Raw genomic sequence first — 19,319 nt, 5'->3', positions numbered from 1 at the left:
CAAAAATATAATTTGGCAGGTCAGATAATTATGTTCATTCAAAGCTTATTACTTCCCTTGGTTTTGTTTTTTCAACCCTGTGACCTAGTTTTTGACCCGGCATGACCCATATTCAAACTTGACCTAGATATTGTCTAGATACAACTTCTGACCAAGTTTCGTAAAGATCGGATGAAAATTATTTGAATTAGAGAGCGGACACGAAAAGTGTGACCGACAGACTGACAGTGCGAAAACTATATACCCCTTTTCTTCGAAAGGGGGCATAAAAACAAGAGCTGTCTCCATAGGATGACATATGCCCCGGATAAACACTTTGATAGAAGTTATCGGCATTTTTCGAAACCTAAACGCAGATTTTTAAACCTAAACACGGACCCTAAGTTCAAGGTCAAGGTCAAAGGGGTCAAAATTTGTGTGCGTATGGAAAGGCCTTGCAGGGTTTTTTCCACTTTTTGGGAAGAAAGCCCATGGCTTTGGAATTGGGAATTTTAGCGGCATTTTCATGAAATTGTGAAAATAAATTCATTAATCTTTTTTTTTCACACGAAAAGTCCACTGATTAGGGAAATACTAAATTTGATATAACTCTTAATAATCATTCAAATTAAAAGAACAAAATCATTTAATACTTTGTTAGATGTAATTAAATTTAAAATTGAGATAAAATACGCATTAGACACATCTTTCTTTTTTGGGGGAAATTGGGAATTTTTTGCCACATTTTGTGAAAAAAGTATACTTTTTGGGATTGGGAACATAGCCGAATTTCGGTTATAAAATGGAGCCAAAAAAAACCTGCCTTGTCCATATACACATGCATTCCAAATATGGAGGTTACATTTGAAGCGACATAGAAAGTATGAGCATTTTTCGAAACCTTAACGCAAAGTGTGACAGACAGTGCGATAACTACAGTGATTCATTTTGCCGTGCGTCCCGTGTGCCAGACGCACATTTTTTCTGGGGACGCATCATTCTCAAACATGTGCGTTTTCGGGACGCATAAATTAAAAATTCCGATTCCGATTTCAACATCGTCAAAGTTGTACATGATACAGAGTACGATTCGTGGATATAAGCAAAACACATGTCAACACCGTTCTGAAAAAGTAGAACGGAAGTCACATTATAACATTGGGAATGTAGTACGCTTATTTTGATTGGTTGAAATATATCAATTATCCATTCAGTTACGGCGTTTTATTAAAAGTTTGTTGGACGATTAATTGGCTGTCCCGGATGGTAAACAAAGAAAATGCGACCGAAAAAGGTTTTCGAAATTGATCCTCAACAATTTAAACTAGCTGTGTAGATATTTATCGATAACACAGCCTCGATGTAAACCATGTGGTTAAAATATGAAGAATAAACGGCGGAAAACACAGTTTGCGTTCGTCTGTTGTGAGCGCAGACAGTTATTATTTATATAGTAAAGCGATGTTATTATACTTTTCTGGATTAATTGAGCAGTGTTGTTTTTTCTAAAGTGACAATTAAAATTTGCAAGTTCTGAAATAAATAGCATTATTTTTATACGGTACATACATAATAGTGATACAGATCGTACAGTATTCCGTCCTATGTTACGTAGAATGTAAGTACATATAACAACACAGACATCTGCTGTTCATACTGCAGGATGTGAGGGGTTTTTTTCTATACAGAATAAGGTCTTGACCAAATTCATGAACAGGTTTACTGTAGGGAAACAAATCAAACTCATGAGAGTGCAGTTGTGCAATTTTGCCCGGAATGAATTTGTGGAAAAAGCTCTCCCTGTTAGGAGAAAAAATAAGGCGAGAAGGCTATACACCTTAGATATAGTATGAGTGTTGTTACACTAAATCTGTATTGAAGTTGTAAACCTTTTGACCAAAGGAGAAATTGTATTTTGTCACACTGTTTGAAAGGGCTAATTTTGACCAAAAAATTATAAACTCTAGTCATCCAATTTATTAAAAGTCTAGTCAGTCCAAACTGTTGAAGATGTAAAAAGTTCTCTGTTTAAGATGTTATATGTTTCACTGTTTGTTATTAAAAGTAAAACAAATAAAGATTTTACTTGCTTTAAACCTATTTCTGTTTTTAGCTGTAAAATTGCATAAAAGAGACCCTGGCTAAGGTGTATCATGTTAAGTAGATTATTTGTAATGAATTTACAAAAAACACAATCTGGGACCCATTGTTTTCAGTTTTGACCCATTGATTCAAAATATGCGAGTCCCAGGGACTCATTGATGTAGATTATCATGAATCACTGTTACTTTATCAAAGTCTGCTTTGGCTCTTTAGGAGCAAGAATTTGAGTTGTCTACCTTGGCAGTTGTCTTCTCATCAAAGCGCCTCTCCTTCTGTAGAACCTTATACAGCTCTCCCCTGTAGGCGTACTCCAGTATCAGGTAAATACGGGTCTTGTCATGGAACCAGTTGTACAGGCGCAGGATGTTATCATGTCTACGATGAGTTTAAAAGCCAATTACAAACTCTATATAAGTAATACATGTTGCATACGCTATACAACCAATTAAACAAACCGCCTTGCGGGTGCAGACCGCTCATCTATCTTTCATTATAAAGGTGTATGGACCTATCTCAATTTCAATCACAAAGGAGGGAGGGGTGGAGAGGGGTGTATAGTGTGGGGGTGTGGTTATTTATTACATTATCTTTCAAAAATGCAAAAAAATGCAAACAAAAAAAAAATTATTTTGGGGGGGGGGATTCTTGGGTGGGATGGTTGGACGGTATTTCAAAAATAAAATAATAAAAATAAATATTTGTGTTTTTTAACCATGTTTGAAAAAACAAGAGATGTGTTCGTCAGAAACACAATGCCCCCATTTGCGATGCTTTGATAAAAATTAAAAAAAGTTACCTTTGACCTTGAAGGATGAGCTTGACCTTGAACTTCCACCACTCAATATGTGCAGCTTTATGAGAACGCCGCTTTGAAATAAAAAAAAATACCTTTGACCTTGAAGGATGACTTTGACCTTGAAGGATGACCTTGATCTTAAAGGATGACCTTGACCTTGAACTTCCACCACTCAAAATGTGCAGCTTCATGAGAACGCCGCTTTGAATTTTTATTTTTTTTAATTTGATCTTGAAGAATGACCTTGACCTTGAACTTCCACCACTCAAAATGTGCAGCTTCATGAGAACGTCGCTTTGAATTATTTTTTTGGCCTTGAAGGATGACCTTGACCTTGAACTTCCACCACTCAAAATGTGCAGCTTCATGAGATACACATGCATGCCAAATATCAAGTTGCTATCTTCAATATTGAAAAAGTTATGGCCAATGTTAAAGTTTTCGGACGGACAGACACCATATATTTGACATTTGACTTTGAAGGATGACCTTGACCTTCACCTTTCACCACTCAAAATGTTCAGCTCCATGAGATACACATGCATGCCAAATATCAAGTTGCTATCTTCAATATTGAACAAGATGTGTTTGTGAAACACAATGTCCCCCTATATGATGTTTGACATTGTAGGATGACCATGACCTTGTGAAGGATGACCTTGACCTTGACCTTTCACCACTCAAAATGTGCAGCTCGATGAGATAATCATGCATGCCAAATATCAAGTTGCTATCTTCAATATTGCAAAAGTATTAATAAAATAAGCGATTTGGGCCACATATATTTGACCTCTGACCTTGAAGGATGACCTTGACCTTTCACCACTCAAAATGAGCAGCTCCATGAGATGCACATGCATGCCAAATATCAAGTTGCTATCTTCAATATTGCAAAAGTATTCATAAAATGAGCGATTTTGGCCACATATAATTGACCTCTGACCTTGAAGGATGACCTTGACCTTGACCTTTCACCACTCAAAATGTGCAGCTCCATGAGATACACATGCATGCCAAATATCAAGTTGCTATCTTCAATATTGCAAAAGTATTCATAAAATGAGCGATTTTGGCCACATATATTTGACCTCTGACCTTGAAGGATGACCTTGACCTTGACCTTTCACCACTCAAAATGTGCAGCTTCATGAGATACACATGCATGCCAAATATGAAGTTGCTATCTTCAATGTAGCAAAAGTTATTGCAAAATGTTAAAGTTGGCGCAAACAGACAGACAGACCAACAGACAGGGCAAAAACAATATGTCCCCCACTACTATAGTGGGGGACATAAAAAGTTATGGCCAATGTTAAAGTTTTCGGACGGACAAACGCCATAAATTTGACATTTGACCTTGAAGGATGACCTTGACCTTTCACCACTCAAAATGTGCAGCTTCATGAGATACACATGCATGCCAAATATCAAGTTGCTATCTTCAATAGTGAAAAAGTTATGGCCAATGTTAAAGTTTTTTCTTACGGACGGACCGACTTACTGACGGAAAGTTCAACTGTTATATGCCACCCTACTGGGGGCATAAAAATTAAATTTTATTGGGGTGAGGGGTGGGGTATAGTGTGAGGGTGTGGTGGTCATTTATAAGATGATCTTTCAAACAAAAAAAGGGGGGATTGAGGGGGGATTCCGGGGGTGGGGGGGGGGTATGTCAGGTAAGAGTTGTTTTGTCAAAGTATCAATCAAATCTAATCATAAAAAAAGAAGTTATGGCAATTTTAGCAAAATTTAATAATTTGACCTTGAGAGTCAAGGTCATTCAAAGGTCAAGGTAAAATTCAACTTGCCAGGTACAGTACCCTCATGATAGCATGAAAGTATTTGAAGTCTGAAAGCAATAGCCTTGATACTTTACAGTGTTTTTTTTGGATGAAATATTCGGCGTTATTCGGCCCCATCTTTAGAGTGTATATTTTTCCCCCAAATATTTTTAAAATTCCCCTCTCGGATGTGTTATTTAATTTTAATCAATACCTCATTTAAATACGTCTTTCGTTACAAATTTACTACAATTTTCCTGAACTGCATCCGCGTGTTTACTTTATTTTATTTATTTTAGCCTTTACCGCAAACCGTACGTAGTTCACTATCAAGACTTTCGCTTTACGACATCTACCGCAAACTATACGTATTCCAACATGTCGCACAACAACCAAAGCTATCGTAAAAAAACTGACAAATCTGTTTTAACTTAAAAACAAGGGCTGTTTGTAAAACATGCATGCCCCCCTTTATGGGCTATAAGTTGTAGTAGCAGCCATTGTGTGAATACCAAGTTTGAATGCATAAGCATTGATATTTTATGAGAAAAGTGGACCTAAACGCAAAACTTAACCGGACGCCGACGCCAAGATGATGACAATAGCTCATAATTTATTTTTTTTAAATAGATGAGCTAAAAAAGGAATTTTTAGCCAATAATTTTTACTTTGAATTTAAACACACACAAAAAACAGAATGCACAACAAAATTGTACTATTTTTACACAGGAAAACAAAATTGTTAGTAAACCTAAAATTGAAAAAAAAAAAAATTAACATTAATAGCTACTGTCATCAGGGTCAAAACCAATAAAAATCATTCCATATAGACTGCAACAATTCAGTGTGGCGCCCAATTTAATATTTTCCCTTAAAAAAAATTGTTTGGGTGCAAACATTCTTGCTATATTGCTCATGGTAAACGAATTATATTTTTATACAGCCCCAAAAAACTATAGTTTTCTTTCATACAACAAAAATGAACACAATAACCCATATCACCTAAAATGTCAAAATCTCTACTTACTGCAGATGCGACTGTATTTCTATTTCTCGCCTCAGCTGATGTTCTACACCAGACTTCTGCAACTGGGATTTGAACAGAACCTGCAACAAGGAGATATACAATGCCCCAGATAATTATTTGGGAAATAGGGTTTTCACCCATCAATTTTGAAAAATAGGGTGATTTCATTCTTGAAATAGGGTGAACTGATTTATAAAAATGTATATCTTAAAATCATTGCTGCTTTACTGTGGGAGGTGGGACTTACCGATATCAGGTAAGTAATTACTAATTAAAATGAATTTTACTAGAAAAATTTGTTTTAATAGCTTAATTACGTTACCTGATATCATATGCTGAATTTGCAGCTGAGGCGGGAAGGTTCGCGAAAATCTCCCCATCACAGCGGAACCCATATCTCGGGTTCTCAGCTAATCTTCGTTATTACGGTATTAACTTAATTCACGGATAAGGGTAATATACCTATGCCGTAGAAGATACTACCGTTTGTGCAACCACAAGGGGGCCCAACAAATACAAGTTGTCCTGTTGGCACTCCAGAGAACGAAGATAAAAAGATGAAAAAGTGGCCTGATTCCTCCAGAAAGCAGCTTGAAGCACGTCAGAGAGTGGGGTATGATTAATATATGCCCACGAAGCCGACATTGCTCGTAATTCATGCGGTCTAATCTTAAAAAGGGATGAATCCCTTGAAGAAAGAGAAGAGTAAGCCCTTTTTATAGTCGAGGCTACCCAACGGGAAATAGAAGCCGCAGACACATCGCCCCCCCCCCCTTATAAGGGAATGAAGAGTCTCTTGCGAGAACCTCGAATAGACTTAACTCTACTAAGATAGAACTTCAAAGACCTGACAGGGCAGAGGAGTCTATCTTCATCTTCCAGTGCCCCAGATAATTATTTCTGTAATAGGGTTTTCACCCACTGATTTTGAAAAATAGGGTGATTTCATTCTTGGAATAGGGTGAAATGAGTTATAAGATGCATACAGTAAAACCATTGCTGCTTTACTTCTGTTGAAGCTGCACACAATTGTATTGATTCAATAAAACTGTAAACTAATATAATTAACTTTAATAAACTGATGTTTCATAACATCTTTAATCCTTGAAACTGTCAATAATATAAACTTTAAACTTAAAAAAAATCGATAACACGAATGATTCGGCACTTATTGACTCTTGCTTTCTTGGTTCGATAAAGTACGCGATCGACACATATTTTGGCGCAACAATTGCGGACGTCTTTCTTTTAGACATTTTTATTACGCATCGTATTAGAAACTGAAAGTACAGACACTTTACAAATATTTGCACAATGAACGACGGATTAAGTCAGATTGAAAACGCATGTATGTCGTCGTAAATAATTTTGTCAGCCGCTTTATTTAACTATGAAATCTAGTCCGCAGAGCGTTTGAATAGCTTTGACTGTTTTATTGCCCCGTCATCCAGGCGCTTGCTGAATAAAAGCGTCGCCGCGTAACGAAAATAATCGCAAAAAATACCGAAAATGAGCAAAGTTTTTTCGATCAAAGCTATTGTATCGTACGCATCAAATAAGACGAATGTGCGTAAAAGGCAAATCGGGTGCGTTTTCAATACGCATGATATTGTATTTCTTTGCGTTTTAAACATTTTAATAGGGTGAAAGACGCAGATACGCAGCTTATCTGGGGCACTGATCTTCATTACCACAAGTTCTAGAAAGACTTGGGACCTTGAAGGGTTTAGAAGCCATTGAGGGGAGTTGATTTTTAGCAAGGAATCCTGGCTGACACAACAAGGTGACAGAGCCATCGGAGGAATCAAAACGAAGATGGCTTTCTTCGAAAGAAAGAGCATGAATTTCACTTCTACGTTTGGATAAAGCCATGGTAAGAAGGAAAACGGTCTTCCAGGTTAGGAATTGTAAAGAAGCCTGATTAAGGGGTTCATAGGGAGCTTTAATAAGCGATCCAAGAACACAAGCCAAATCCCATTTGGGGGTAAGAGAACGTGACACAGGACATTTAAGTTCCATGGCTCGGATCAGTTCCGAAATGGCTGGGTCAGCACAGACTTGTGATGACTTACGAAAAGCCAAGGTATGCGAAAGCACAGACCTGTATCCTTTGATGGAGCTAAGAGAAAGTTTCTTATCATCAAAGAGATAGATTAGAAAATCTGCTATGCGTCTAGCAGAGGGATTGAGGGGATCAATTTTCCCTCGAACACACCAATTAGAGAAGAGTTTCCAGCGAGCATCATAGACTGCTCTGGTGGACTTTCTCCTTGCAGAGGCAACGAGCGTTGAAGCCCTGACAGAAAAGCGTTTCTTCTGCAGGGATTGCCTGATAACGGCCAGACGTGTAAGTGGAACATGTCTGGATCCAAGTGAAGTCTGCCTCTCTGAGATAGGAGATCTGACCTGTGCGGGAGTTCCCTGGGAAATTCGCACAGGAGACCGATAAAGGTCGTTGAACCAGGATCTCCTGGGCTACCAAGGGGCTATCAGGAGGATCCGGCAAGAGCTCACACTGATTTTCCCTAAGATTTGGGGAATTAGAATGGGTGGGGGATAAGCGTAAGCGTCCAGTTGATCCCAATCGAACGAAAGCGCCTCTACCGCCCACGCTGCTGGTTCGTACACTGGACTCACATACAGAGGAAGTCTGTGGTTGTCTCTGGTCACAAACAGGTCGACCAGTGGATAACCGAATGTGAGGAATATCTGATTGGCCACTTCCTGATGAAGTTTCCACTCCGATGGAAGTAACTTGTGTTTGCGAGACAAACCATCTGCCAGGGCGTTGAGACGACCTGGTATGTGTTTGGACAAGAGAGAGACATTTAGGATCTTGCAAAGAACAAGTAATTTCATTGTTTCCAGATACAGGGAGTGAGAGTGTGTAACGCCCTGTTTCTGGATGTAAGCCACGACTGATGTGTTGTCTGTCGATACCATCACACAGGAGTCCCGAAGATGTGATTGGAATTGAGAAACAGCTAGAAAGACTGCTCGCATTTCGAGATTGTTTATGTGCAGGAGAGACTCCTGAGGAGACCACAATCCTGATAATGTCAGGCTGCGGGGTTCCAGGTGAGCGCCCCAACCTTCCATGCTCGCATTCGACAACAGGGTCTCCTTGTCTAGCCACCATAGAAGGTGGGGGACTAAGGACGGAAGGATGGGAATCTGTGTTAGAGAATTGTCTGGAGACCAATTCCATCGAGCTGAGAGATAGTGCTGAAGAGGACGTAGGAAGAGACGTCCCAACTGCACGAAGTCTGCTACAGAGCTCAGGATACCGTTGAGTGAGAGGAAATCTTGAGCTGTGATATGAGATTGGGACAGCACCCATCTGACCTTCAAAAGGAGGTCTGATATACGTTGCGGTGAGACCCTGACCCGATTGATGTGGGTCAGAAAATTCATTCCCACGAATATGAAATCCTGAGAGGGAATGAGGTCTGACTTGGCTACATTGAGAAGGAGTCCTAAAGAGAGGAGCTCCTTCCAAGAGAACTCTAGGTGTAGCAGAAGCAGTTGACGATCGAGCTGGTGTAAGAGCCAATCGTCGAAATACTAAATCAGTTGAACCCCGTGTTATCGGAGGTGTGCGCTCACTGCGGCCATGAGTTTGGTGAAAACTCGTGGAGCTGTGGCCAATCCAAAGGGCATCGCCCGAAACTGGTAGACCTGGCCTTGAAAGGAGAAGCGCAGGTACTTCCGGTAGTTGGGATGGATAGGAACATGGAAGTATGCATCTTCCAGGTCCAAGGAAACCCCCCAGTGCATGGGTTTGATGGAGCGCCGAATGAAGGCAGGAGTCTCCATCTTGAAAGTAGGTTTGACTAGAAACGTGTTGAACACTTTTAAGTCTATTACTGGTCTCCAGGAGCCGCTTTTCTTTTGAACAAGGAAAAGGCGACTGTAAAATCCTGGAGAACAAGGGTCGTGAAACCTTTCTACCGCCTGTTTTTCCAGGAGTCCAAGAATGGAGTCTGGAAGTTGTGGATGCGGAGATACCAGATCTATTGGGACGCGTGAGAGTGGGGGCCTTTTTTCGAATTGAAAAGTGAGGCCTTGTGTGACAAGAGAATGAACCCACGTTGAAGTTATTTGGAGCCATCGATTTGCGAAGTGCATAAGTCTGGCCCCGACTGGTACCTCCGGCATCAGAGGTTGTGGCGGTAGAAAGGGGTATGACCTAGGGCTGACCTTTAGGAGGTCCACCCTTGCCGGAAGAAGGATTAAATGACTTCTTGTCCGCATTGGGTTTGCCCTTACTCCAATTTTGGTTTACAGAAGGCTTCCGATAGGAAGTTGTTCTGTTCTGAAAAGGAGGCCTATTTGTGGGCTGACGTGGAGCAGACGGATGCTTAGTAGGGAAACTGTCCCTTTTAGCGTTCTTGGCCGGTGGGGCTCCTGGGGGCTTAGAAGCACGGCGCTTAAAAACCACAGGGCGCTGGCCAAATTGCTCCTAGCTAAGGAGGCATGTATCTGATCTTCACGATCAGCAGTAAGTGCCGACTGTATCCTCCCTCCGAAAAGAGACTCTGCTGTTAGTGGAGCAGTTCAAAGGGAGTTTACGCCTGTTTCCAAAAGGAAATTATTGGGCAAGGAAGAGAGGATGAGGTCTCTCCGAAGCCTTAACATCTCAGACATAGACGACGCAGCATTGTGAGATAAACACTGCGTAGTACGTGAAAGATGTATCAACAAGGCCCGGAGCTCCTCTGGGATTGAATCAGAGAGCTCCCAAACCAAGTCTAAGGCTGTGGCTGCCATGAGATCTAGCTGGTTAGCCAGACCTATGGAACGGCGTTCTCTCAGCTCCCAATTTTCCAACAGGGAAAGAGGGACTGATGTATGGGTAGATGATGAAGGCATTGTAAGTGAGAGAGGATGAGGTCTCTCCGAAGCCTTAACATCTCAGACATAGACGACGCAGCATTGTGAGATAAACACTGCGTAGTACGTGAAAGATGTATCAACAAGGCCCGGAGCTCCTCTGGGATTGAATCAGAGAGCTCCCAAACCAAGTCTAAGGCTGTGGCTGCCATGAGATCTAGCTGGTTAGCCAGACCTATGGAACGGCGTTCTCTCAGCTCCCAATTTTCCAACAGGGAAAGAGGGACTGATGTATGGGTAGATGATGAAGGCATTGTAAGTGACAGCTTACTAATGTCAGCATCAGGAACCGGAAGTTTGGAAAGATCCAAACCGGTAGCAGGGTCCGGTACCGGGGCCTTATAACTTTTCCCGCCGTCCATCTGTTTAGGCTCCGTCAGCTCCTTAGAGATTTCCATGGAGATGGCGAAGGCCAGTGCCTTCCCCAGGAATTTTTTCAGGCGCCCCGAGGCCGATCGGGGGTGGGATTGGGAGGGGTTTCCCCACCCGACGTTGATTTTTTTTTAAATTTAACATGTCAATTCACGTTCTGTGGTGCGTTATAACTAAAAGAAAAACAGCGTCAAAAGACGTCATTTGGTGCGCTATGACTCTTCAAAAAAATCCCCCAGTCATTTAAAAATATATTTTTTTTTTATTGTTTAATTGTTTTAAAACTTTTCCGCACAGATAGTAAAATCCCGACTCGAACGATTCCCCAATACATCCGTTTCAACCCGACTCTATTACTGTATACTTACTATTTTTCAAGTTTCTATTTATTACGCGATAATCCCGTTTATTCCGTTTTTATCAATCTCTTTCTGGTAAATATTTACGATAAAAGCTTTCAGTTATTTCTTTAACACAAACCTTGCCATTTTTTAAGTGGCTATGTATAGATTTGATGAAATATTGCCTCTGAATATGCGTCAATCCCCTGACCTGTTGTGTGCTTGTTAAAACGCTCAATACACGCCATTTGTATGCAATAGACGCGACGTTGTACATGCTGCATAATTTTCGCGCTCTTTTTAATTGAGAAAAAGATTCGACACAAAATAAATTTGCACTGCTAATTTGAAGCAAAAATATTTAACGTTGCGGTTACATTTACATTTGGAAGTGTGTTTCGGATTAAAAACGCGTTAACATCGACTTACGGGAATGGGTTTCGGATTACAAATTTAATTATTCCCATTTGAGATTTCAACAAATATTAACCGTTGCGTTATAAATTCAACGATAATTTGTTTAAACACTTTACGAGTCGAATAAATGTTTTGACGGAATTATGCATGAAATTTACGTTGTCCACGAGGATCACGGCCTGTTGCCATCATCAGTCGTCTTACTATCGATTATCGGACGAAACATTTACAAGTGTGCGTAATTAATTCAACGAAAATTTGTTAAAGCGCATTACGTGTCGAATAAATGTCAGAAAAACGAGGTTAATCAGTTCTATAAATGGACATGTTGAAATATACATGTACTGGAATTAAATAAATTGTTATCACATAATTGTAACCGGGAGTCATTTGCACAACTTACTCGCTATAATAATTAATTGTTTACCACTTGCAATTGATTTCTTGTATTAATTATGAGTCATAGGTAACACTTGTTTACAGTAAAAAGGTGTGATGATGATGCCCTAAACCGTCTTTAATGTTCTGTACTGTACTAATTACCGGTTTATATTACTCAAATGGTACAACTTACTAATCAAGCTGCGATAAACTCTTACTTCATGCCCGACGTCAATCAAAAAAAATGGTCGATAGTTAACCCCGCCCTCATAAGCATTTGCGTAACCGATTGGACGATGAACTTCACAGTTTGACGACTGGAAAGTTACCAGATACATCCTTGTCAGCATTTAAATGACCGTGTAATGTGGCTAGAATAATCGATACGCGCGTCATGCTATTCTCTTATCAGTGGATTATCCATTACCCCATGTGATGTTTATGGCGATTAATTGTGAAAGTAGGAACCGAGTGCTCTTTTAAAACAGGGAATATTGATACACTGATAGGGAAACCTTGATTTTTTTGGACAATCTCCACTTTCTTTTACTGAAGAATACACTGATCGGAAAATTTTAAGCGCCCCGGGGACTCTGATTTCGAAATTCAAGCGCCCCGGCAAGGGGCGCTTAAATGGCCTGGGGAAGACCCTGGCGAAGGCTTATTGGCTGGTTCAAGTGACTGGAAAACAGCCATTGTGGAAGAGCCAATAGGAAGGCGTAGATCCACTCGGGAAGTAGCCTTACTTATCCTGCCGGGCTCTCGTCTGCGTGCTACCTGTTCTGTGACGGTAACCGCAGATCCTGTGAGAGACAAGGAAGGGCGGGGGCAGAAGTCCTCATCTAAGGTATTGAACATAAGTTCGTATACCTGATTGATGGAGGCCAAAAAAGTTCGGCCTCATTAGACTCCGAACCCGCCTCAATCGAACCGTCTGCGGGAGCATTGGATATATTGAAACCGGTGGATATAAAAGTAGGAATAATAGATTCATTCGCTTCTATCATGAGAGAATCGTTTTCTGGCACCATCAAAGATATAGCTGGTGAGTTAGGTCTCTCAGAGATCAAGTCAGCAGACTCACTTTGAATACCAGAGGTCACTGATAAAGGATCAGTCGAAAAAGGGACAAAGATTCCCGGCGACTGTTGGATCCACAAAGTATTGGGATTTGATGGTGTAGCGGCAGCCCGGGGTATACTTCTATGCAATGTGGAAGAGACCCGTGGAGCTGAAAACGCAGCCGAAGTGGTTAGATTGACCCCTGTACCTTGAGCCTGATATGTATGCAAACTAGTGTTTGAATACAAATTATGCTCAGTGGTTGTAGGAACGGCTCAAGTGTGTGTTGAGGCCAAAATAGAGGCCGACACACATGGAAGGGTGTCAATAGATTCCTCAGAGCAGGATCGACTAGGGGACCTAGGAGTCCGAGAGCGCCTAATAGAGGAAGGTCTATGTCCCTTATCCCTGCGATGCCGAGACACTGTGCGGCGGCGCTGGGAATGATGTTTCCTGATCAAATTTCTCCCCGAGCGCTTGTGTGATCGCTCTTTACGAGGCAATCTACGTCGAGAAACACTCGGTGAGCGTGAACGACGTCCCCTCCGATAACGATGAGGGCTATTTGAAGTAGACGATGAGTCATACGACGTCGAGCCCGAGGTGGAGGAGTAGCCGGAAACATCAGACACTACACATTTACGTCTGTGACTCACAGTAGAAACGCGGCTGCGTCTACCTTTGAGGAGTACTGACAAGGTAGTGTCATCATCTACGGTGACCGGAACGGTCTGTGGCACAGACCGGTACCCGGTGACCGGATCGGTCATTACATGACCGGTGACCGGAACGGTAAATGACCGATGACCGGTCATAGCATGACCGGTGACCTGTCATAGCATGACCGGTGACCGGTCATAGCATGACCGGTGACCGGACCGGTGACCGGACCGGTCAATGTTGACCGGTGACCGGTGAAGTCTCCGGACCGGTCAACTGGTCATTCCCGATGAACGGACCGGGCAAATTTTGTCCGGTGTCGTCACGGGGTAAGGACCGATGCCTGGCAGCTACTGGTGGCATATGGTCAAGATCGTGTGGTGAAAAGTCCTGACACACGGAACTTTTCCTTCTTTGATCTGATGCCGAGTCATTCAACTGGTCATTCCCGATGAACGGACCGGGAAAATTTTGTCCGGTGTCGTCACGGTATAAGGACCGATGCCTGGCAGCTACTGGATGCATATGGTCAAGATCGTGTGGTGTAAAGTCCCGACACACGGAACTTTCCCTACTTTGATCTGAACTATTCTTGTTGCGTCCACGACTCTTGAAGGGTCGACGCTTGATGGCCGAGTCATTCAACTGGTCATTCCCGATGAACGGACCGGGAAAATTTTGTCCGGTGTCGTCACGGTATAAGGACCGATGCCTGGCAGCTACTGGATGCATATGGTCAAGATCGTGTGGTGTAAAGTCCCGACACACGGAACTTTCCCTACTTTGATCTGAACTATTCTTGTTGCGTCCACGACTCTTGAAGGGTTGACGCTTGATGGCCCAGGTATCTGCAGACCAATGCTCACAGAATGGGCAGCAGTTATCCTGGGTACATCCTGCACACGACAGGCAGCTACCATGGTTGTCCCATGCTGCCCTTATGTGTCCACATGAGCCACGTGTTTGAGGCATATTTTGCCTTGAACAAACAAACAAATACACAAAACAATACAGAAATACACGGATATATATACGGAGAATGTTTTAACGCAATACAAAAACTTCTCTATTCTGCTAAACAGAAGAATCCAGCGAAACAGAAGCAACAATTAAGTCAATAACAAAAATGTCGGCCTTTGTATATCGCCATTCGGAATAAGAGTGGATTCTGGGTAATGTCCCGTTTTGGTTGTACGGCTACACGGCACTATGTGACCCTTCTGACCTACCTGACGGGTTAATGAAAAGTGTGGGATTCCTCGGACGGAAAATTCCGGATGAATTACGATCCTATCGGAGTAAATAGCATATGATATCAGGTAACGTAAAAAAATCGATAACACAAATTATTCTGCACTTATTGGCTCTTGCTTTCTTGGATCGAAAAAGTTTGCAATCAACTGATATTTTGGCGCAGCAATTGCGGACGTCTTTCAACCTCTCTTAAACATTTTGATGTTGCATCCTAATAGAAACTGACAGTACAGACGCTTTACAAATACATGCGCAATGAGCGACAAATTATGTCAGATTGAAAACGCATGTATGTCTTCGTCAATTATTTGGTCAGACGCTTCATTTAACTGTGAAATCTAGTCCGCAGAGCGTTTTAATAATTTTGCCTGCTCCGTTATCCGTGCGCTTGCTGAATGAAAGCGTCGCCGTGTTATGATAATAATTCCAAAGTTAAGAGAAAATTCTGAAAACGAGCAAAGCATTTTCGATCTAAGCTATTGCATCGTACGCATCAAATTTGACGAATGTGCGTAAAAGTCAAATTGATTGCGTTTTCAATACGCAAGATATTGTATTTCTTTGCGTTTTAAAACGTTTTAATTGCGTGAAAGACGCAGATACGCAGCTTATCTGGGGCACTGGATATAGTGGACATTAAAATCCCAGTAAGTAACAAGTATTATATATTAGCCATAGTGTTTTTTCTTAAATTTTGTTTTTGTATGTTCAAATTTTGTGAGATAAACTTAAAGGTGTCATAAAGTTTCACTCCTGTGAAACTAGATGGCTCAGTGCCCCAGATAAGCTGCGTATCTGCGTCTTTCACCCTATTAAAATGTTTAAAAACGCAAAGAAATACAATATCATGCGTATTGAAAACGCACCCGATTTGCCTTTTACGCACATTCGTCTTATTTGATGCGTACGATACAATAGCTTTGATCGAAAAAACTTTGCTCATTTTCGGTATTTTTTGCGATTATTTTCGTTACGCGGCGACGCTTTTATTCAGCAAGCGCCTGGATGACGGGGCAATAAAACAGTCAAAGCTATTCAAACGCTCTGCGAACTAGATTTCATAGTTAAATAAAGCGGCTGACAAAATTATTTACGACGACATACATGCGTTTTCAATCTGACTTAATCCGTCGTTCATTGTGCAAATATTTGTAAAGTGTCTGTACTTTCAGTTTCTAATACGATGCGTAATAAAAATGTCTAAGAGAAAGACGTCCGCAATTGTTGCGCTAAAATATGTGTCGATCGCTAACTTTATCGAACCAAGAAAGCAAGAGTCAATAAGTGCCGAATCATTCGTGTTATCGATTTTTTTTAAGTTTAAAGTTTATATTATTGACAGTTTCAAGGATTAAAGATGTTATGAAACATCAGTTTATTAAAGTTAATTATATTAGTTTACAGTTTTATTGAATCAATACAATTGTGTGCAGCTTCAACAGAAGTAAAGCAGCAATGGTTTTACTGTATGCATCTTATAACTCATTTCACCCTATTCCAAGAATGAAATCACCCTATTTTTCAAAATCAGTGGGTGAAAACCCTATTACAGAAATAATTATCTGGGGCACTGATGGCTGTTGGCAACATTATAATTATGATATTAGCATGTCAAAATGTTGGCTTTTGCATTTTTTACCTAACGTAAATTCTAGTTTTTTTCCTGAGATATAACACTTATTTTGGTGTCTGCTGTAACATATCTTTTTTTCTGATAAAGGATATTCATGTATATCGTCATTAAAATTCATGAACTGGAACCGTACTACAATTTTTCCAATACTTAACAATTATTATTATATCTTTTGATTTTGTATTTGACATGTAGACAGTGGCATAAACTAGAACTTACCTTCAATGCGACAATAAACTTTGTGGTTTTTTCTCTTGCAAGATAAACATTGCCAAATTTTCCCTTTCCTAGTGGCTTTCCAATGTCAAAATCAGCCAGGGACCAAACTTTTCTGTGAATAAGAAAGACAAAATATTCTTAAACCAAGCATTTAGTATTGAACTTTGTCTTTTAAATGAATAACTGAAAAAAAATGATGTAGAAATATTTCTGTATGTGTCCAGTCCATGATGCAACACAGGGACCCTTCGCTTGGTTGAGTTCTCCCCAAACTGAGCCAACCGGGCAGCAACTTAACAGACCAAGTTCAACCCCGAGCCATTTACATGAAATGTCAGTGTAACTGCTCCCATATTCTAAACACTCACCAACTCTTCTTAATAATACGTGGAAAGTATCTTATTGGTATTGAATTGATCGGAGTTGCAAAACATGTTTTTGTTTAACCGTAAACACCAAGAACATAATATGTCATCATAGTTGTAAGTTGATAAACTCGAATTTGTTAATTGTACTTATGAGTATTTTGTTCGGTAGTTGGGGTATTTAAATACTTTTAGGCTTGTAAAAAATTGGCACTGAACGTTTGGTCAGACGAAAGCAGCCCAAGCATTTCTACGAGTTTGAAAAGTGTTTTCTTGTAGTTTATGTAGGCAAGTAGCCATTCGTGGTCATTTTTCGTCACGAGGCAACCTTTCCCAACAAAATGGTACATAGTTTACAAAATCGACCGCCATTTAGGCACTTAATGGCTTAAAAAATTTGATGTAGGAGATTTTCCTGTGTCAAGAGATTCCTACCTTGTATATATATATATATTATATAAGAAATATTTTTTTGTCAAAATGATGAAAAATGTTTTTTTATTGGTAGCAGACTCTTTCGGCCCCAAGCTTTTTCGGCCCAGACCGAAATTTCAGGCTTTTTCGGCACCAAGCTTTTTCGGCCCCAAATCGACCAGGCTTATTCGGCCCTTTATTTTATTACACCTATTTACAGCGGGTGTATGATTGAATAAAGGTGTTTAAAATGATATTTTGTGTTGTCGGTTTGTTTCTTTGTATTGCTTTTGTTTATGGATGATTAAATGACATTAATTGAAAACAATTATCGTTTTACAAACTGTTACCAATGTATGTTATTGTTTAAATTGTTAAATTGTGCCAGCTTTTAATTGAATCGATTGTCGGTCTGTTTGTTAAATTGCGTTTGATTAAAGGTGCAAATGCTGAGTATTTGTTTGTTCAATTGTTGTTGTTTTTTGTCGGTTATTTAGCAGTTCTTAATGGAATTATTGCACATACGTATAAAAGTGCAATTATTGTGTTCATTTGTGTCATAAATTATTGTGCTGTCTATGTTATTCTTAGGCTACTGGTTTTATAATTGTGCTTTGAAATTTGGTATGATATTGAATGTTACTTGTGTTTATCGCTAATAAATTATAATAAACAGTGTAAGTATAAGTGTTCGTGATTGTGATTTTGCGATGGAGGAGGACTCTTAAATATAATGTCTAAGATTTTCGACAAATTATACAATTTTTCATCAACATATGTTGCATTTATACACATACCAATATACCATTCGAAAATTGTATATGGAAATCAACAAAATCTATTACAGCCGACCTTGTATGCATACAATCTATACTTTTGGTAACAAAAACTAATACTAACAATAAAATTCAAAATTTTCTCGCGAAATATAATTGTGAAAATGCTTTTTAAATGAGAACTGAGACATGTAATGCAAACTTGAATAAATCTAATGGCCTCATTACTACTTGTTAATCTGGTGACATATGTATTAAACAACATGATAAAGGTCATACGACCAGGAATAGGTTCGGATGCTTTTCAATGGCTTCACTCAATAAGGCAGGGTTTTGTTTGGTTTGTGGGGGATGGGGCCTTTAGCCCTTATGTGGGGGAAATTTTACGCCTGATTTTCCACTTTGGGGGAAAAATTGTGCGCTTTTTTCTTTAATTGGGGAAAATGTTAAAAGTCTTACTTTTACTGCTAAATTGGTTAAAAAGAAAAAAAAAGTGTTATTTTCTTCATAGACCATCTTAACTGGGATTGACTATGGCTGACTGTGGCAGACTGAGATCTTCTTGACAGGGACTGACTATTTTCTCGGCGTTTCCCTTTTTGGGGGATTTGGTTACTTACTCTCTCATTATCACATTTGTACATGTTTGCTCTATATTCATTGCTTTTTTCATAATTTATTACGTTTGACAAGATTAAATTAAAATAGAATTGAGATATTATTATCATGAGACACATCTTTCTATAAAAAAAAAATAATAATTTTTTTTGGTCCAGAAAGGGGAAAAATCCAGCCTAGTTTCGTGGGGGAAGACGCCGTTATTCGGCGTCTTATATATAAGGTTTA

The 19,319-nt window shown here is 40.0% G+C and overlaps 1 protein-coding gene across 1 annotated transcript in view; it reads right to left on the bottom strand.

Moving 5' to 3' along the window:
• The window catches only part of LOC127844423 (aurora kinase A-like), a 49,845-nt gene that overhangs the window by 22,430 nt on the left and 8,096 nt on the right, over positions 1-19,319 (bottom strand). Inside the window, exons 3-5 of the mRNA XM_052374634.1 lie at positions 16,919-17,030; positions 5,687-5,766; positions 2,319-2,457 (exon numbers count right to left, since the gene is read on the bottom strand). Coding sequence (XP_052230594.1) covers positions 2,319-2,457; positions 5,687-5,766; positions 16,919-17,030 — 331 coding nt within the window. The remainder of the gene's footprint in view (positions 1-2,318; positions 2,458-5,686; positions 5,767-16,918; positions 17,031-19,319) is intronic.

Source organism: Dreissena polymorpha, chromosome 9 (assembly GCF_020536995.1).
Source record: "Dreissena polymorpha isolate Duluth1 chromosome 9, UMN_Dpol_1.0, whole genome shotgun sequence".
Classification (NCBI taxonomy): domain Eukaryota; kingdom Metazoa; phylum Mollusca; class Bivalvia; order Myida; family Dreissenidae; genus Dreissena; species Dreissena polymorpha.
The sequence above is the reverse complement of the archived record's forward strand: the minus strand, read 5'-3'. Positions and strand labels throughout refer to the sequence as shown.